General features: G+C 45.1%; 1 protein-coding gene across 2 annotated transcripts; it reads right to left on the bottom strand.

The window, feature by feature from the left end:
* Nucleotides 1-3,067: 3,067 nt before the first annotated feature.
* On the bottom strand, nt 3,068-20,902 carry SH2D4A (SH2 domain containing 4A). Of its 2 annotated transcripts, XM_071431737.1 has the most exons (10): nt 19,235-20,902; nt 12,369-12,712; nt 11,437-11,596; nt 10,760-10,922; nt 8,624-8,689; nt 8,077-8,212; nt 6,620-6,836; nt 6,088-6,218; nt 5,464-5,684; nt 3,068-3,982 (listed from the first exon to the last, which is right to left on the bottom strand). In XM_071431737.1, the coding sequence occupies exons 2-10, from the start codon at nt 12,541-12,543 to the stop codon at nt 3,890-3,892; spliced, it is 1,362 nt and encodes a 453-aa protein (XP_071287838.1). In that variant the 5' UTR covers nt 12,544-12,712; nt 19,235-20,902; the 3' UTR covers nt 3,068-3,889. The 2 variants fall into 2 exon arrangements, with proteins under 2 accessions (XP_071287838.1, XP_071287837.1); XM_071431736.1 differs by lacking the exon at nt 19,235-20,902 and having other exon boundaries at nt 12,369-14,223.
* Nucleotides 20,903-20,908: the final 6 nt, after the last annotated feature.

Raw genomic sequence — 20,908 nt, 5'->3', positions numbered from 1 at the left:
CCCTGCAAATTCTCTTATAATTATAGGTACTAATTGTAAAAATTAGTCATCTTCTTGATAGTTTTTGTTGCAATTGCCTAAAACTGTTGAAAGTTTGAGTTACTGCTCGTATAAAGCATTTTCTTTTAATGCTGACTGCTATTTACCATTTTAATATATACTAGCCAACAAAAACTGCACGGGCTTGTAAATCCCATTTGCTTACCTAAATGCTGTTTCTCTGAGCAGCCTCTTTGTTTTTTGGATTCAGATTAATTCAAGGCAGTCTGAACCAGATTCTAATTTGGTTTTTGGCTTGCAAAAGCTGGGAGAAAGAAAGGTAGCACTGAACAATGAATGAGCCACTCTTTGTTGTGCAGCTGTGCAGTAGGAAGAGCACTATGAACCTCTTTTGAAAGCACTGCATGCAGGTTCTGCAGACAGACACCATGCTGCTATAAGTACCTTTCCCTTGGATGGGTTTATATATGTTTGACTTTTACTGGTGCAAAGGATCTGCATTGCACTTGCCTTGCAAATCACCAAGTGTCCAAAACACTGCAAAAGTACAAAAAGAATAGAAACTTTGTATACTTCAAAACCTCAACCCCAAAATACATCACTTACCATAGAAACTTCAGTAATCACTCAAGTAGATCCTCCAAAGAACTGGTTTGTTCCCAGAACACGTGATAAATTATTTATAAAGGGCTTTGTATTGATGAAGTAACTTTACAAACGTTATGCAATAGGAGGAGACAGGTATGGCTTGTTGAGTGCGTATCAAAGTGTGGTTATGCAGCTGGTCCAAGGCAAAAGTTGTTCCTACAATCCCACTTAAACCTGAATTTGAAACTGGGTGTTGTACACTATGAAAGTTTTGCAATCATGACCTGTGCCAAGCCTCACCTTAACTTTTTCCACGATTGTTTTATTCAGTCTTCCCTGAGCCACACTTGTAGAGCAGAACTAGACCAGATATCTCCAGAGGTCCCTTCAAGCCTCTATTAGTCTCCAGTTCTAAGCACTGGGCAGTTGTAAATTCAGCACTTCATTACTTTGCAAGCACATCATCCAGATCCTGTCAGAGTTTCACAACTTATGTTTTTAAATAGCACCTTTGTGATTCTTATGTCTGTCCTTTTCCACAGAGACGCTGTTCCTCTTGCCAGGAATAATACTGTCTATATAGTTTCTTTCCTTGGCTGCAGAAGCCAGTTTGGCAAGAGCTGAGATGGTATCAGTGATGGAGAGATCCAGCCCACAGTCACTGATGATGTGCAGGGCTATCTAATCACAGCAGAGATCTGTCAGGGCTCTCTTACAGGTGGAGACTGCACTGACAAGAGAGGTGAGGAACAGCATGAGAAAGGGAAGCTGCTGTTACTCATGTTTCTGTCAGCCAAGTGGAGCTCTAACAGGTCTTCTAGCCCAGTTAGAAAAAGGTGAAATCCAAAGAGAACAGTCAACAGAACAATAGATTTTGTTATGAAGGTGTCTACCTTCCTTGTCCCCAAACCAGCTTGTGATCTTTCTCAGAATGACAACTGATTTTATCCTGGTTGAGGAGGAACTAGAGATGGCCCTCTGCAGGTGGGGAGGCCATCCAGGGACTCCTTGCTTTACTTTGTGATGACTGCAGCATACTCTGGCTAAAGGCATTGAGCAAAAACAAATTCCCATGCTCCTCCAGGATTCATGATCTCTCCAGCAAGCAACTTGCAAATTAACTCCTCTTGTAATCCTTACACAGCATCCCTTGAAGAAGGAGAGATTTTACAGAGAAAACTCCCAAAGGTATGTCATCACCCTTGATTCTCAACTGCTGCAAGACATCCTTGCTGCACAGACTTTCAGGGTAACTGGATTTTGGAGCAATAGAAGAGCCAGTCTTAAGGGGATCTGTTCTAGCAAGGTAGTTGCCTTTGCAGTCAGTGTAGTCATCTAAATATTCATATTTCTTGCCTCACAGCAGAAAAGTGTGTCTTTGAAAAACTGAGGCATGACTCAAACATGTGGGATGATGTGAACATGGACAGTAGTTTTCCCTAGGCTGTACTGAGACAATATTTGCAAATAAGTAGTTTAATATAAAGGTAGTAAATCTACTGGTCCACTTGTCAGCAGGTCAAAACCTGAGGAATTTTACTAAAGATCTTAGACCTAAAATTAATTATGGCCCGCTATGTCCATGACAGATTGCCCTGCATCTTATTTTGCAAGTTAACACCCTGAGTTTCAAAATACCTTTTCAGAGCATACTTTTCCTCCATCTTTACCAGCCCAATGGTCTGCAAAACACTTCACAATTCGTCTCAGCAAGATATCAGCTGTGGCATATTCTTCACATGAAAACAGATGTTTTTCTGAAGGACCTTTCATTTTGACAAAATTTTTAAAAGCAACAGTTCATAAAGAGGGAAGGAGGGATGTTTTCATGATTGATACAGATCATATTGAAATTATCTCTTTGATACATGTGATATATTGCTCAAGAAGCTCATGAAGTCATTTGCAGTGGCAGAGTGTCTTTACATTCAGAATCTGTTTACATTAAGGCTTTATTTCTAGCAAGTGAAACTTGCTGTAACTGGAGTGTAATCTTCTCTTTCCTGGAATGGAAAGCACCTGTCAGCATAGCTGTAAATTTTAAGACCAGATGATCACAATTTTTTTAAATCTGTATTCTGCAAAACCCAGATTAATGTAAGACTGGAAGTTTTGACTGCTTCTTCAAGTTGAGTAGCCCTGATCTAACAGAAAAAAGAGACCAGGTAAAAAGAGGTAAACAACTGAAACAAGACCAACTCTTATTCACTATTTGAGGATTGTGCCTCTAAAAATGATGTTTGCAGATTCAGACCCCTCAGCTGCAGAGTTTGTCATGTGCAACAACACTGGGGAACCTGGATGAAGACTAATTTCTTATGTGATTCTTTCCAAGCTCTCCCCCAATCTTCTGAATGATGTATTTAAAGAGCATTGTAACAGATAAGAAAAAAGAACATGATGTTGAAAGAACAAGTTCTATAATGAAGTTTACACTAGATGCATCTCAGTAATTGGGACACAACTTGCAATAAATAGCTCCATTTTGGAAAACAGCATTCTTTACTGGCAAAAACTCTTCTGTAAACTGTTTTAATACTGATATAGGTGTTCCTTCTTACATTTTTAGGCTCTGTACATGTGGTTGTCATTCATAAAAATTACTCTGTCCCATCTCCTTTCCTTTTCAAAAAGGATAATCCCTCTCAATGCAGAAAGGCCTGTGTGGGAGTTAAATGCAGGTTAAAAGAGTGAGGATCTATATTCAGAGGCTAGAGGAGTTTAAAAAAATGCAGTCTTCACGTGTGCCAATCTCTTGTCACAGAGAGCACCTTTCACTGAAAGGCACTCAGGGTTTGCTTGGATGTTTGGCTGAACATCCTTCCTTCCAAGGACACAGCATTTTATAGAATTAAGCTTCACATTTTGCAAATTACATATCAAGATCAATTCACCTCTCCAAGTTGTTTTGTGCCTTTGGGAAGGTTATAATCTCATTCAACTGTAGGTACTAATCTATTTCCCAGAGAACCTTGCATTCAAGAACAAAAGGCAGCTTGAATATAGAAGTCCCCCAAGGAAACCTTCAAAAACCCAATGAAAATCCATGGCAGGATCTCCCTGATCAACTGATTACTTCATCAACTCATTCTCTCCATCTTGTGGGATGTATCCAGGTTTGCAGCTTGCTGGGCTATTGCATCCTGTAGCTCACAGTACTTATCCTCCTACTGCTTTGTTGTGAAGGATACAAAATAGAGGCACTGATGGTTTCAGGTAAGTATCAGCAGCTCTAGTTCCAAGTCCAGTTCCAAGTTCTTTGTGAATACAAGTCCGGGGCTGCCCAACGAGATGGGGAGGTTTACTCAAAGAGAGAGATGTAATCTGGCTCTTGGTCCTCTTGGCCACACGGATAAAGCAACAGCTCCTTCCCCAAGGAAGTGATGGGTTCGTCCTGTTAATATAGCATATGATCAAACACCAGTTTCCAAACAGACCCTGCCTGTCACAACTTCACAAGGCAAACAGCAGTCTTCCTGCCTCTGTTACGTTGTGGATGTGTTCCCACTACTGTGTGATACAGCTCAGTTTCCTGGAGAACTCAGGGAAGGGCCCTCTGCCCTCATAACACAATGTGCTCTGTGCCATAACTCAGTGACACAGCTCTGGCAGTTCTAGGAAAGAGCTGTGCTCATCCCTGAGAATGGATGAGCTTCTCTGACATGGAGAGGTGCCCTGCCTAGAAAGTGCTGGAGCCAGGAATGTGCAGCATGCAGGTAGAGCCAGACGAGGGATTGTGAACTGTGCTTCTGACTGTGTTTGTGGGAGGGACAAGGGTGGATTCTGGAGAGAGCACACACCCTCTGCTTAGGCAAGTCCTGTTCTAAGTACAGTGCTTCCAATCTCATTCTCCATCCTAGCAACAGATGCATGGTGAGAACTTGCCTTCTTTCATGCTCACCTGGTGGGTGATAAGCAGAACCCAGTGGGGCACTTTGGCAGAGTGGGTTCATGTGCCCACATGTCCTGTAGTGCAGGGGAGCTGCAGGATTCTTTGCAGACTGTGGGCTTGGCTCTATATTCCATGTAGCTATGCACAGCAAAGCTTTAAATCCTTTAGCTCTGGTACAAATAGCTGTATAACTCCTGCTTTTAATACTTTCAGCCTGAACTGTGAAAATCATGCAAAAAGCAAGCTCACGCAGTCCAGGTAAAGTTCCGTAGAGAAAATGAGTATAGCTATTGTTCTCATGTCCAGTTTTGTTTACCATGTCTGTATTAAGCTAGGCACTTTTTTAAAAGAAACAGGGATTTTAAATGAACCCATGAGAAAAATTATTGACGTGTCCCTGGGCAGATCTTACAGTAAAATGAATGAACAATCCACCTGGCTCTCCTAGAAACCCATGCAACTGCAGTCAGTGCTGGTAAACACCACTGTTATTGTTGCAAGAGCCTGCCAACCTTCCTCCTTCCCTTCTATTTTTTACCTTTGCTCAGTACCACCCCTTGTCTGCTTTGATATACATGTTGCTCTCTTTCAGGCTGAAGGTAAGCAGGAATTTGTGTTTACCCAACTTGCCACTGACCCTTAACGAAGGAGAGAATACAAAAGAAAGGAGTTTGTATGAGTAGGCTGTCACCTCTCATCAACATTTCTTCTAAGTAGCTTTTAAGTAACTTGGGCCCAGTATGCAAGGTGTTCTGTGTGTTTGAGGGTGAGTGAATCAAATCTAAGATACCTGAGATGTATTAGGTCACCTGGGCTGTACCAGTCAGGCCGACATACCCTTCTGGAGCATCACACAGGATACCCAGCAGCAGATAAAATGGGTCTAGTTATTACCGACTTCAAAACAACTGAATCTACTCTGTCTTATTTTGAAGTGCCCTGAGGCAATTAAGCAATTAGTGAATGCATTGCTAGACGTTCACCTTGTGGTAGTCTACAAGGTCAGCCAGTGTTGAATGTTGCAGCTGGTCCACTCCAAGAAAGCTGTAGGAATCACTGGAGGCATCAATGAGGAAATGTTTACATCCTTCCACAGACCGATAGGAGAGCACATAGCCTTTGATTTTCTCACTGACCCGGATCAGAAAACTCCCTGGTAGTGTTTTATTCAGAAGCTCTTCTGCTTTCTTAGAGGTTAGGATACCTGTTCAAAACCAAAACACAAAACTTCAGGGAGAAAAGCATTTGTGCAGGATTGGATAGAACAGTTCTCACAAGAAATCTGCTCTAAAACTAGTCCATGGCACTTCCATCCCTTTCACTGTTTTCTTGCCCAGTAGACCAAGAAGAAGAGTGCTGCCATTGCTAGTAACAGGCCATGGCCAACAGCTCTTTGTTAACTGTGCCACACTTGGCCAACAATGAATGACAAATGTGGAGAGCTTGAAAGGACTGTTGCTGTGTTATGAGAGAGAATGGTATTGCAGTTGTTGAATGTTGATTCCAGTGTAGGAGCTTTACTCCCAAGACCAGTCCATATTAGCAGCCATGTTAGCAGAAAAAACTTCTTAAACACTTGGGTTGGGGTGGAAATTCCCAGGACTCACCATGGAACCAAGGTGCTATTGTATCTGTGGTTTTCAGATAGCCAGCTCGGAGGGGGAATTGCTCCTCTTTGAACCACTTGATGATGCTTTCTTCTGTGGAATTGGAGATTGTCCTCTGGACTCCCTCTTTCCTGTTAAAAAAGACCTCTGGTTTGTGCATCAGATTCAAAAGACAGGGTTTGAGTCTCTGCATGGGACTTACATTTTGCTTAGGATTTTAAGACCGTCCTTAAACAGGCAGCTTACACCAGTTCAGCTGTATGGAATATGGTTTTCAGTGGACATCTGGCATCATAGGGGCTCTCTGTGCTCCAGACTTAAGACACTCTACTAACTAAACCTGTTACCTTCCAGGAATGAACACCTGAAGGCCTCATCACACCCCAGGCTGGAATATAGCCTAGGCTCTGTATTTTGCCCTGCTGGGTGTCTCTTCCACAGACGGAGGAGAGACAACCATCTCAACCATCTCTTGCTAGAGCAAAAGAATCTCATCCCTTCTCCTTTTCACAGTGGACAAGGGCTTCCTTACCTAATTGCTCTCCCATTTGCCGTTGCAGGAGGTAGAAGTTTAGGCTTGGGGGGGAGAGGTGGGTATTGAAGTGGTCGCCGATCTCCTGCTGTGGCACCCTTGGAAATATCTGCCTGCTTCCCTCTGTGGATGCCCTGCAGTGAAAGCCTCCTGTAGTCATCTCTGGCTTGCCGTGCAAGGGAGCGTCTCTTCTCGTCTGCTGCCTTGGATTTCTGCACTGGAACAAAAAAGGAGTCCTACAGGAGCGAACAAGCAGCAAGTTTAAAGCTTGCTACCCTTTGGCCACCTTCCTGCTTGTTGAAATGTAAGAATAATCCATTCCACAAGCTGAAAGAGTCACTCAATTGTGAGACCATTTGCCACATCTCTCCCATGTGTTAAGTGGCATAGTTTTTATTCCTTTAAAAGATTAAAAACCAATTTTTTTCTGGGACAAGATTCAAAATCTGTGTGTTTTTTCTCAGTACCAAGTCCTTTTGTACACTGATACTTCTTGGTTTTGTTTCAGATGCTGACTCCTAGTTCAGACATGGATTTCTGTAGTGCGTTTCATGTAAATTCGGGGGGGGGGGGGGTGGGGGGGGGGGGGGCAGAGCTTGAAGCTGCTGGAGTTGAAGCTGCTGAAATTACCCCAAATCAATAATTTGAAGGATTTGAAAGTGCTAATCAATTTTGGAGGGTGGGAAGGAGCCTTGCTGAAACTATTATGGAAAGTGGAGAACATGACTGTGTTTTTGTTTGTGTTTTTTTTCCTGTAAAACTGCCTCTATTGTCTAGGTCCATCTCTCCCTGGAGTCTGTATGAGTAACCAGCTCTCCAGTCAGCGGTTTTATCAGTCAGAAAAATAAAACCCCTAGACTGAAGTGGAAACAACTAGTGGTACAGCATTGCCATCTACTGAGCAGCAGGGGAGGAACTGGGAAGAAAAGTGCATCAGGTTCTCCTTCAGGAAGCATTTGGCAGCAGTGATGGCTGCTACTGCAAGTCTCATACTATTTGCCATTTTCGTTTCTATTATTGGGATTCATTACATGAGACAGTGCAGAAGGGCTTTACTTGGGTGGGATCATGCTTGAATGACAGGGAAGCCCTTTTTGTTAGTCCCTGTTACTCTTGAGGACTACCCTTGTCCTCAAGAGCAGTTACTGCAAAGTCCTACAAAAGGCCAGCTTCTAGTTTAAAATTAATTGTACTGGCTATACTCATGTGGTTCCTATTTGTTGCTTGTTTTAACATAGTGTCAGTTGGAAAAGTTTTCAATTTCCCTGCCCAGCTCTAGTCTCAATGCTGTGTGGACTCAAAAATATTCTGATAATACAGTGCTGTATTTCTTGGCAATTCTCTCCACCCTCTGACCTATTATTCAGTTCTAGTATGGCAGGGGAAGAGTTGACATGACCCTACAGAGCCCTAGGATTTCTCAAGCCTTATAGGAAAAGGTAATTTTAAGATCTTACAGAATTCCTGCCATTCAGGCTCATTCTCATCCGCTTTCTGCGGTGTTCTCTGGCTCTCTGTGCTGGAGCGGCTCTGTGGTATTGGCTTCTGGGGGGCCGTGATCTCTTCTGAATTTTTCCGCTGTGCTTCCTTCATCTATGAAAGAAACAATATGTTCAGCTTTGTCTCAGGCAAGCTTTAGCCCTACTTTTTAGCTAGCCTTGAAATACTGGGAACTCTGTCCTTTACAGTGAATCCCTCCAATTTCAACAATATAGAGGCCCTCTGTCTTTACTGAAGGTAACAACTGAGGCAGGAAGGGAAAACAGCCCACCAAAAATCATCAGGAGCATCTTCCTGTGCTACTCCCCAATCTGCCAACCTGGCCTGCTTTGTATCATCTTCAAATCATCACACCATACATGAGGAACATAGCAATACTGGATAAAACTGGTCCAAAAGGTGAGAACATTCTTGCCTCATATGAGGCTCTGAAGCTGACTGGGACTCTAGGATAAAGCACTGACACCACTCAATGTGTTAGGAGCACCATAGGTTGCCACTTACCTGTTGGTAACTCTGCTTCCTTGCATGGCAATCCGCCAGCATCTGGTGAACATTTCTGGTTCCTCTCTGAGCAGAGCAAAAGAGTGGTGAGAAATAAATGTGACATTAGGACAATTGCTCTTCTTTTTTTTGTGCAATGGGTGCTTAATGCAAAAGCAGTTATGTGACAATAGTTAACAAGTTTTTCCAGCCTGCTCTGACAAACATTGTGGGGGTTTTCCCATCATATTTGGCCAAACATGCCACAGGAGGAGAACTCAGGGGTGTCAGGATAGCCATAAGCATGCCTAGAGTTGCTAAGCAATGCTCACAAGTGCTCCCAGGGAGTAGTCCCTTTCTTCCCTTCCTCTAAAGCAATCCCTTGCAGAACCAGCTATCTACAGCTTTACCTGCCTGTACATGTTTGCAGCTGTGGCTGGATTTGCTGCAAACTCCTACTTGACAAACTGATCCAACTGGCTGGATATTTCGTTTTCTCTCTTCCCTGAGAACCAGCCCAGCTGCCCTGCCAGCAGTCCCTAGCTGAGAGCTGCCTCTGCAGACAAACTGTTAGGTTTGGCTTTCAGTCAACACCCACCCACCTCCCCATCAGCCCCCGACTGCCTCTCACAGTACAAGTGATGAGTTAACTGTACTATTCTGCTTACCAAGGTCACACTTCCTTTTAGCTCCATCACCTACTTGGCTGATATTTAATATGAACATGGCTTTACAATTTCCCTCTCCTCTTTAGGAAACTAGGAACTTCAAATGTCTGTGGAGCAGCATTTTTTTTTTTGTAGATCAGCCCTATTCCCTGCAGCATGATACCTGGATCTCTCAGGTTAAATGGGAACTAGTGCAATTACCACAAACAAGATCTCAGAGAAGACATTTTATGCAGGAGGTGGGAAAAAGCCTCTCTTCAGGCCTAGAAAATACAACAGGAGACTTCAGTCTGGAGCCCTCCTTCTAACAGTAAAAGCCCCAGGAACCTGGGAAGATTTACTAATAATATAATGACAGAAAAGAAAGGAAAATATACAACCCCCATCTATTTCCATGTGCAAGATTTTGAAAGGGGGGTAGATTTTTGGTGGTGGCTTGTTTGTTTTTGGGGGGTTGTTTTTGCTTTGTTTTGGGGTTTTTTGGTCAATTTTGACTAATAAGTTCCTTTGAAAAAGAAGAACCTCCCACATAGTTGCTCAACTTCAGCAAACAGTGCAGAGAAAATCCCCATGTGACTCAGAGGCTTTTGATAAAGGAGACAGTCACTCCAAATTCCATTCACTATTCTGGTAGCAGTAGGAGAGTATTTTGCCAAAACCCAACCTTCTGTTATCATACTTTTTATACCCAAGTATGGAACGGCAGTATGATAAAAGAATATACACTCATACAAGGTCATTCAAGGCTGAATGAAAAATGCAGAATGAGATAGGACTTATCCCATTAAATTGGCAGGATGTCGTGTTCCTTTTGCTCAACTGTAGTTGCACGGGTAGTTAATTTAACTCTTTATTTTTTCCTTTCTCTGCAAATGGCTTTTTGTAGACAGTTAAAAAGCACAAATGTATTTATTGCTGGAAAAAATATTTCTGTAATCAAACACCACAAGAATGCAGACACTGTATTACTGGATTTGGAGCTGTCCTGTGCTATCAATGTCATAAGCTGTTTTCTGTATTAGAAGACAAAAAACCCCAAGAAACACCTAAAATATGCATGTCAGATGATGCTGGTAAAATTATCTTCATTTGGTCTTTTATAAAAGTAAATTATTTGGCTGAGGGCTGTGATGTTCCATTTAAAAATCCTAGGATAGCCTCCCTGGTCTTGCCCCAAAAGCCATTCAAACCAGCCATGGTGCAGAAGGGAAAGTACTGCACTCCTTGTTTTACCCACAGAAAATGGAAGCAAAGCAATTCAGAGTAGTTTATCCATTGGTGCAGAGCAGATCTATCCCAGCTGAGAACAGCACATAGACCTTCTGAGTCTTAAGGAAGGATGTAACAATATGGTTTCTTCTCTTCTGTGGAAGAAAAGCTTCAACAGATAGATGGCTTCTTCCTTCAGATTTGTATTTACAGCAACCAGGATTTGCTGCACTTCCTAGACCTCAAAAAACATGTTTCTTACGGGAAAATGGAAAACTACCTTTGTGAGCTCCTGGCTCTTTCCTGTTGTATCAATATCAGTCATTCTTCTCCCATGCTCTTCCTTTTTCTCCACAGTGTTTTTTGTATTCCCATGAAGATCTGTCTCAGCCAGAAGTCCTGGCTGTGGGTGTGGAGACCATGTTGCAGAAGATTCAGTCTCTCTGAAAGGCAAGAGAGAGAGGATTTAGGAGGGAGTCACTTTCTGATGTCTGAGAATCTCGTGAGGAGGCTGCACGTGAGCAGAGCTGCAATCATGCCACATGTGCACAGGCAGTTATATCTCCAGATCAGGTAGGTGGGTAATTAAATTAATGACTTGTGGTGAGTAACCGTTGTCCAGCTGTACTCGGGCACCTGCCGGTGAATCAGAGCGATCTGAGCCCATCACCTGCTGCAGTGGCAGCATCAGTATTTCCTGTGGTCTGCAGAGGGTCCCACGTAGCAGCCTTGTCACAGGAGGCTCAGTGGGCCGGGCAATTCTCAGGCTGCAGCTGGTCTCTGCCAGCAATGTGTGTCCTCTCAGAAAACCAACCTTTGCCTGTGGCTTTTTGCCAGCAAGAGTAGCATGACAGTGCTAACCACAGCCCCTACAGAGAAGACCCAGCTCATGTGTCCCTAGACAAAGCCTTCTCCTCTATATCTACCCACCAAGTCCTTCAGCTGAAGGGTGCTTACCTGCCCTCCTGGCCTTGCTCTCTCGCTAAGCGCTTTGCTCTTTGTGCCTGGATCTCTTCACAGATGGCTGCATAGGATTTATCTGAAGGATGTTCGCCCATCACCCAGACCCACACTTCATTGTCAGCGCCCAGTTTCCATGTCACTGACTTCCTGTTGGCTGGAAAAGAAGCAGCTCTTTGGCAAATGCTCTTTGCTGGGTACCTCTCTGCAGGGCCTATGCTGCACTTGCTGTGCCCTACCATTCACTGTTGGTTACGCAGCCCCCCCAAAAGCAACTGTACATGAAGAAACTAGACTTGGATGCAGCCCACACTTGCCAATTTTTTCATACTCCTTGAGCCAGATGAGTGAAGGAGGCATTTCTGAGACTAGGAGCAAAGGAGAAGAATCACCACTGTTTCTTTTCTTGCCTTAATTCCTGACCACTGTCCTCCCCAAACTGTGTGAGGGTGAGCTACTTACAAATAGAGCACATGAGGCAGACCTGGGAGAAGAGAGCTATCTTCCTAGCAGCCAGCATGCTGTGTAATCCTGGCAAGGGAACTTCGGTGGGAACTGCCCATCAGATCTAGTGCCTCAGGAGAGCTACTCAAATCCATGGTTATGGTAAAGACAGATTCTGAGGCACCATTTAGTGGGAAACTTAATGAGATGCATCTCCTGGGGGCAAATAAGCCCTGTCTTCCCAGCTAGGGGAGTTGAGCAATTTGGTCAAGGACAGAATATCTGGGCCAGGGAGTAAAAACCATTTTGTGCCTGGCCAAAACTACCCCATTGCAGGTGGATTCATTTATGTTTGAAAATAAGCCTATGCCATGTTCCTTGGAGAAGAAATTAATCTAAGAACACATTGCTTCCTATTTCTAGGAAGCACTTGACTAGGCCAGATACATGCTAGAGGGTGAAGCAGCCAGGAGGCAGAGACTTACCTTTTCTTGGCAGTGGCTTCTTTGCTGAAATCTTTTCTGCAGCAGCTTCTCTTTCCTCCCACCGTCTGATCTGTTCCTGCCTCATCTTGAAGAAGAGGATCTGCTTCTGCTCCTCGCTGAGTTCTGCCAGCAGCTCCGGATCAATGTACATGTCTGATAATATCTGTTTCAGCATGGCTGCAGGTTTCACTTACACACGTTCGTGGCGATAATCTTCAGGGATCGGATCCTCTTCCAGGCTCTGACAAGAAAGAGTGCCTGCCCGTCTGAGACTGAAGTAGGAATGCAGGCGTGCCAGAGCAATTATACTCGTCTCCTTTTTTTTTTTTTTTAGCTCAGACTTCCTGCGCAGACCAAAAAAAGTAAATAAGTACCTTAAAACCTGCTGTTAAGATTCCTTGGAATAAGAGGTGAGCTCAGCTCCCATGCAGCCCCTGCCGCTCTGCAGGGAGAGCTGGCCAGAAGGGGCGAGGCCTGGAGTGGGGAGGTTGTGTTGATACTGTGATAAACCCGGCTGATAGTATATCAAAGAGAGAGAGCGCTGCCTGTTAGTCATCAGAGGTGCGGCTTGGCTGTGCTCAAGCAAACATTCTTGCTGGGCAGGGAATCAATGAACCCATGACTAGATGGCTCCTCCTCCTTCCAAACAGGAAAACTTTGATGATTAAAAGTGCAGCCTGCCTCATTTTACCAAAGAAACACAGTGAGGACTTTCGACTCTGCTTTTGAGGTGGGAGCAGGAATTTCGGAGTGCTCCCATCCATCAAAGTCAGCCTCCCAGCAAGTCAAGGGAGCACAAGGAGTGCAGCTGGTTTGATGAAAGCCCATTTGGATAGCCAGTGCCCTAGACAGCTCCTGCTATGACACATCTTGCTGATGAACCTGCCCACGTGGTGAGCCTGGCAGGGGACATCCTTGTCTGACAGGATGAAGCTGATGGGGAGAAGGGGCATCCCTGTTCCTGCCCGGGATACTGGCTTATGTCCAGCATGCTGGCAAGGTACTAACACCCTCACAGCCTTGCTTTGTGCTCATGGATTTACATTTACAACAGAGATTCCACTGGAAAATTGAAAGCTCTCCTGTCACTTGGGAAGGTGACAAATGAGAAAGTAGAAATGTGGACTAAAGACCTTGAAAACAACTATTTTCCTTATCTGGATAACTCATGGAGATCAGGAGATTGGTTGGCAGTGCTTTTGGTGACACGGAGAGGGTGACAGTCGCATATTATTTGCAACACCAGAGCAGGGTTGCTGACCGGCCACAAGTGGCAGGGACTTTCTGGACAAACTCTTGGGAAGTGTTGCTATTGGACTACAAAGAAAATTAAAGCACTGGTATTCTTCATCTGCACAAATCCTGGGAGTCTGAGGAACAAGTACGTCAGAACATAGCACAGTAGGTGGGAGGCAGAAATGTGGAAATACAAAGGACACAGACATGGTAGGACCTGTGCCAGGGTGAAGTGGGAATACATATTAAATCAAGTTAATGGGGTCAAATCAATTAGCCACCTTACAGGAGAGAAACTAGACTACTAGGAACCCAAATCTTGGAAGAAAGGTGCTGGGAGCATCTTCTCAGTGTAACTGCTTGGCTTTTGACCAAAAAAAAAAAGAAAAAAAAGGAGGTAGCCAAGCCAGCAAGTGCAATACTAAAGCTTCCCAAGGATCATGCACAGAGCACACAATTATTTAGATGAAATGGGACAGCACAACAGCAGCCATCGTGAAGTCAGACTGTCAGAACAGTATCTGCTGCGTTGGTCCACCTTCCTCTGTTTTGCACCGGTGCTGGAAGCAAACAGTCTGTCCCAAACATCCCCCTGCTTCTGAATATGGCTTGCCTTAAAATTGCCAGAGACACAGCTGGCTAGAGCCCCACTTCATTTTCAGCAGGAGGAGCTTGAAAGGAGCTTGGAGCAGGGGGAGGAGCTGTAGGCAGGGAGATAAATTGCTCCTCAAAGACCTCAAGAAAAAAGAGAGCAGATCATGGTCCCAGATATGCATTGTCTGCAGCAGAAGCCAGGAGCAAGAGTCCTGGGGAGCGTGCAGTGACCAGGAGTTGGTCTTAAGTCTTCTCATTTCTATTTTGTTTCTCTGATTACATAATACTTTTCCTATTAAAAAATATTAACTTCATTCTAGAAGGAAACATGAAGCTGCTGTTCCAAATCAGTATGGATTTGGTTTAAACAAATTACTTTCTTGATTTAAAAAAAGTTTTTAGGGGAGATGATCTGACTTGAGCAATGCTTTCTGAGTACTGCCCTGATGGCAGAGATTTTTCAGCTCAGCAGCCAGAGGGTCTTGGGCTGTCCTCGAGCCATGGAGATGGCATAAATAGAGAGGGAAGAGCTTCCTGGGACATGACACATGAGAATCCATCAGCAGAATGCATGCAGCAGCACATCCATGCTGCTCTGGCCTCTCAGGAGTTGGAATGGCTTTGTTATGGCATTTACTTGGGTGAACTTGATGTGCTGTGCCATATGCCATGGTGACAAACTGGTCCCTCTTTCCATGCCTGGGGGCACAGTGTGTTGACAAAATGGAAGGGTGCTCAGCAAATAAGTTTCACAGTGCTGATGCAGTTTTGCAGAGTTGGATTTCCTCATAATTTTGGTTGTAAGAGGAGATTTATAATGCTGTATTCCCAAAGGTACCCTTTAAAGCACCCGCTATTTTAACACAGGGAAATGACACAAGTATCTCAAGAGGTTTGCAATATTTCTGTGTTAGCAGTTGTTCCATTAAAGATCTAGGAGCTGGAAATCCTTGTAATCAGTCATACACTGTTCCCAAAATCTGAATCAAAGCCATATTACTGACACCTGGCTGGAAATGGTTTTGCAGATGCTGTTTCAGCTGTAAGTAGTATATTTACAGCTCAAACTTTGTGAGGACAAAGACTGCAGTAATGGCACAGGGACCTCCAAGCAGGTAACTTGCAGGAAAACTCTAGTAGAGCTCCTGTTAAACTTTCTACTGTTTGCATTTTTTTTCATGGGAGTGGTAGGTGGGAGCTGGTTTTGTGGAGAAATAGAGATGGGAGTAGCCAAAAATAGCAAAAACTAAGTGGGGGGATGTGGGAAGCCAAACCAGGGCTTTGGGGCTCTGCCACTCATGTTTAAGATACTCAGCCTGAAAGCCATTATGATAAACACGATTCAAAGGCTAAATGACTCTTCAAAATGTTGTCCTTCACACAACATTTAAATCTCCTACTGGAGGGCAGCCTCTGCTCTGTGCTCCTGTAAATCATCTACCATGAACACGGGAAGTAAGTCTATGAATACACATGAAAGTGCCATAGCTTTGAGAAGATCTGGCACGAGCTCCTGCTCACGTGTGCAGCAGGTGACACTTTGGACATCACAGGCTCCCAAGACACTCCCACCTGGCCATACTAGTCCTGGTCCTCACCATCAGTGCTGCCAGCAGAAGGGAAGTTTCTCCAAGAAATCGACAGACAGAAAAATCATAGATATGTGTTGCCATCATATTGCAAAGGTTCCATACCTTCTTGGTGATTTCTCATGGGCAGCTCCTTACAGCACTGACTCCTTCTTCTCCACAGTACAGCTAACAAACTCCATCTCTCTTCACAGCACAACCAACTCCAACTCTCATCTCCACCAGCTAACCCTTTTGTAGCACTCGTCTTCTTATTGGACACAGCTTGGCCTGTTAAGGGCAGGCCTGTTCCTAATCTTTGGTGATTGGTACAGCTGCAACTCCTCAGGTGTGAGATTACCTTCTGCACTATCTTCATTTTCTTACATTCTAGCCCTCCGTGGATATGATTTTCACCAAGAAATCAAACAGCACAGTGTAAATGTGCTCATTTTCAGGGAGGCAGCTTATTCAACCTACTGCACACATCTCCACTGTAAATGTGACAGTAACTGTAAATTTAAAATAACCCAAGAAACCAAACAGTGAGGAGGAAAGAGAATGCAAGAAAAGCTGCTTCAGGGTACAGGCTGATGACCTAAGAGGATTTCTATTGTCATAAAGTAGTTTTCCCCTTAAAAGGCAGATAAGAGCACTTTGCTCAGTAAATGGTGAACTATATTATTTTGAATCAAGAGCTTCACCTTGTAGCTGATTATTTGTTTAGTGAGAGGTGGTTTTAGAGACTCCACTGGGAATTCTTTTCCCTGATCAAGAGGCTGGACTGTGAGAATGCAAATGAATTTCCTTTCACTTGCCAAGAAGCCTTGCAGCATTAGGAAGCTCAGGTTTTTCTGGATTTCTCCAGTTCCAGCCACTCCAATGCCATCAGCTCTCTGCCAGACTTCATGAAGGCATTTCTGATTTTTTTCAGAAGTGAAGCAAAGCAGAATTGCAAAACCCACCTGAAATCACTGCAGCCAAAAGTAATCACCACCCCAGCCTCGCTCTGAGTACACAAGCCTTCATGGGTTAACTGTTACACATTGGTTCATAACGTGCACTTGTGTCAGAAAACATTTATGTTAGCAGCTGCACCGGCAAGGTTAGTACCAAAACATCCTTCCGTGCTTTGGGGTTTGGCTGCTCATTTGTTTGTTTTGTTCTTGTTCGTTTGGGGCTTTTTATAATCCTCATCCTGTTCTAAATAGGGGAGTGATTAATTCCTCTCTTTCTGTTTAATTTTGCTTCAGCCTACTGTTTTTGGTTTGTTTGTTTTTGGTTTTTTTTAATTTTAGACGGAAGGAAAAACTTCTAGTTTGGATATAAGAGAACACAACTGCACAAGCACAGCCCCCAAAAGACAGAACCAGACCTGTTTGTATCTTAGCATTATAGAATGGCTTGGGTTAGAAGGCACCTCAAAGATCATCTAGTTCCAACCCCCCTGCCATGGACAGGGCCACTACACCAGGTTGCTCAAAGCAGCACACAGCTTGGTCTTGAGCACTTCAGGGATGTTCCAGTGCCTCAACACCTTCACGGGGAAGAATTTTTTCCTGATATATAAGCTATACCTGCCTTCTGTCAGTTTGAAGGCATTCCCCCTGTCCTATCACTCCACGCCCTTGTCCAAAGCCCCTCTTCAGCCATCTTGTAGTCCTTTATGTACTGGATTCTGCATAAGGCTGGCATATAATGCTTGAAAGAACAAGACCAATGAAGTCACCACAACATAAACTATCTTGAAATTACCTATAGTTGAACTGACTTGTCCTATAGGTCCCTGATATTGCTGGAGGGGGCAGCAGTTATCTTGTAGCAGGTAAGAATGGATGGTAATGACAAGAAGAAAAAATAATTTGATATAGCAGCAGCCACTGAACACATTCTGAGGCCGCAGGGCTCTATTTTCAAGGAAATGTATCTTCCCTCCTAGAACAACGTGCAAACATTTATTGGATCATCTCCCTGTATCAAAATTACTGAGAGAATTAACGGTGTGGTGAAAAGGGTGAGAGCTTCTATAGGTTAACACACAGGATCAGATACTCAACCAAACTCAGTCACTGTAAAAAGGAGATTTCTCTAACCACGTAATTTGATTTACTGTTCTGCACAGAAAGAGGTGCTGGGTGGTAAATCGCAGAGCCAGCACCCCGAGGCACAATCTTGGGCTATTAAGTCTTACTTAAGTCACTACTTGGCTTAAGTTGTTATTGGCTCATCTTTTCTCTACCTCAAATTAAAACCATTATGTCCCAAGAAATCATAGCCTATGCTTGGTGAGTAGTCTTTTTGTAGGGGGAGATGCCTGAGCTGGGGTGGGGTTTTTACTATTATAAGGAGCAAAAGTTCATCACTAGGGCAAGTTCCCACTATAGAAGCAGTAAAAACCGGGGATTTTTTTAGTTCATCATTACACATCCTGGATTAGAAGGGTGTTATCTTTCTGTGTTTTCCCCCTTCAAGAATTTATGTCATCAATGTTCTCTCTTCCACATTCCTGTGATTATTGCTTCCATTGCTTAACCACTTTGTTCTTTACCTTGTTTGGAACTTCACTCCCATTATTCATCAAGGTGGTGAGAGGAAAGCTCATGTCTTTACAATTTGATGAGTGACAGTATTGGTACTAACGTCTCTGAAAAGGGTCTTAATGTCTGTACTAACTTTAGGCAGCAGGTTTGTGGCAGAGACCAGACAGCTTGGCTCCTGAAACACACAAGTGGGTCAGCACAAGCCTGAACTTCTGAACTTTGAGGTAAAACAGAAGGTACAAGGGGGAATATGTGGTAGGTGGCTCGGGAAGGCTGTACCTTCTGAGTACCTCAGCTAATGGAGAAAGGAAGAGGGCAACCTGTGGCTGGGAGTTGAGGATAGAGGCTGTGCCCTCCGAAACCTCGAGAGAGAAAACTCCGTGAGCTTGTGCAGGAGTTGCTCCCTTTATTCGAATAAACTTGCAGGACTCCTCTGTCTCCCTTATGGACATAAATTTCTGGCGTTTGTGGATTTTCCTGACAGTGGGAACCGGTATTGGGGCACCTGTGGGGAATCCCACTGGAGGCTGAAAGTCCACTTGCATTGGTCCAAGAAGTTTAGTCCATCTTTAGACAATGTACAGTTATGTCCGTTCATATTTAAGTTATGAGAGTGATTGATTTGTGGCCCTGTCACAAACCAAGATCATTTGAACAAGCTCAAGCGGTAATGAGCCAGAGCAGAAATGAACTGGAGCCACAGAACATGGAAACAAACTGGAGCTGCAAATAAGCTGAAGCCAGAAAGAAGCCAGGGAAGGTGAAACCAAATTGGAGTCTAAAACATTGTGGAGGCACGAACAAACTATATGAGCTGAACCTGAGACAAAATGGGGACAGAAGCAAATCACCTGAAGCTGCAAAGGAGGTGAAGCAGAAACTAGAGAGAGCCTTCCCCGAGCTGGAGACGCAAACTAACGGGACTCACAAAGGAGCAGCAGCCGCCAGCTCCCCGCAGTATCTCTGTGAGGGCTGAGCCGGCTGGGCGCTGGCAGGGCCGTGCTGAGGGCAGGCAGCAGCGGCATCCTCCTCGGTGCAGGCATCCCGGCGTCTTCCTGGGGGATCCACAGTCAGCTTGGCTCGCTCGGGCACGAGCGGCTCCGGGAGCGGTCAGTTCGAGCTGTTCTGCCGGGTTACAGCAGAGCCAGCGCGGGGCCGAAGGGCTCGTCCTGCCGGCAGTGGCTCTGGGAAAGAGCTGGGGAGAAGAAACCAGGCGAGGCCCGGTGGCCGGAGGGGTCGCTGGGGGGGCTGACCTGGGACGGGACCCGCGGGAAGGGCCCCTCAGGCTCCCCGCGGCCCCGGGCGGCGGCGCCCCCTGGCGGCGGCGGCACGCCCCTGTCACGCACCGGGCGCCGCCTGGCGGCCGCGGCGTAACCCCGCAGTCCCGGGGCGGGGGCGGCAGCGCCCGGCCCGCAGGCAGCCAGACGCTGCTTTGGGATGTACACAGCAAGACTGCGTGAGGATAAGGCTGGCCCTCCACTCCTGGGAGTCAGCTCCGGGAGGGACACTGTTAGGAACATGAATCCACCCTGCCAGAGGTTTCTGTCCAAAAGGGAGAGGCCATGGAAATTTCCCATCGGGTCTCAGACTGCTGGGGGACTCAGCCCCCCTTTTATCCTAAGTTCCTGGTCACATCACCCTCTTCCCCATTGGCTGAGGTACTCGGAAGGTACAGACTTCCCAAATCGCCTACTCTACACCTCCCTCTGGTAGGCATCCCCCTTTTGATATATAAAAGAAAGAAGAAAAATAAAGGTATTCATAATTCTATTAAGTCTTTGTTCTTTTTCTCTAGGTTCAGGAATTTCACATGGCCTTGGCTAAGCAACAGTCCGTGTTGATTAGTAACATTTTCTAGAACTAATAGTTTCTTCTGTTACTTCTCTATCTATTAAAGTTCCTAGCCCTATCTACAAGCAGATTCACATGGTCTGTTTGTAACGACACATTCATCTTATTCCTTTCAGACACCATGCCTGGGATGGATACCGTAGCTGGAATATGGATACTGTAGTTTGAATATGGACACCATAGCTGGATCATCACCTCCCCAAACATGCCCCGAACACGGCAGAAAGACCCTCACACCCTCCCACTCCCACCTTCAACCCATGAATAACCAGCCACAGCCATAAAGAATTTGTCAAAAACCAGCTTTGCCACTGAAGCCACTTGAGCAGAAAACAAGTTTTCCGTGGCTGGAAAGGTCTCATGGAAGAGTCTCATGTCTCCACACAGACGTGTCCTTCTCCATGACCCCTCTGGCCATAGGCCCCTCCATGTCCCCAGTGCCAGCCACACACTCCTCTGTATGTGCACTCAAGACAAGCACCTTTCCATGCTGGCCCTGGCCATGTCCCCCTGAGCCACCTCAAGCCACATTTACGCCCATGTCCTCCCGCAGCCGTGTCCACCCCATGCCCAGGGACACACTCCCTCCCGCATTTAGATCCCAAAACTGTGCTGTGCTGCCACTTTGAGCCACAGACCCCGTACTGCATTCCGTGTTCGTACCCACGGAGACACCCCGGGAAGGGAACACGGACAGGAGCAGGGATGGCCGCGGAGGGGCTGCCAGGGCTCCCTCCTGAGGGGACACTGC

Source organism: Agelaius tricolor, unplaced genomic scaffold (assembly GCF_023055355.1).
Source record: "Agelaius tricolor isolate 1412-34295 unplaced genomic scaffold, bAgeTri1.0.p SCAF_8, whole genome shotgun sequence".
NCBI lineage: Eukaryota > Metazoa > Chordata > Aves > Passeriformes > Icteridae > Agelaius > Agelaius tricolor.
The sequence above is the reverse complement of the archived record's forward strand: the minus strand, read 5'-3'. Positions and strand labels throughout refer to the sequence as shown.

Excerpts from the sequence above, each read along its gene's own strand:
- SH2D4A (XM_071431737.1), bottom strand. The coding sequence starts at position 12,543 with ATGCTGAAACAGATATTATCAGACATGTACATTGATCCGGAGCTGCTG. Across the intron at positions 11,597-12,368 it reads GAAGCCACTGCCAAGAAAAG|CCAACAGGAAGTCAGTGACA; the intron begins GTAAGTCTCTGC and ends CTTCTTTTCCAG. Across the intron at positions 10,923-11,436 it reads GAGCAAGGCCAGGAGGGCAG|AGAGACTGAATCTTCTGCAA; the intron begins GTAAGCACCCTT and ends CTTGCCTTTCAG.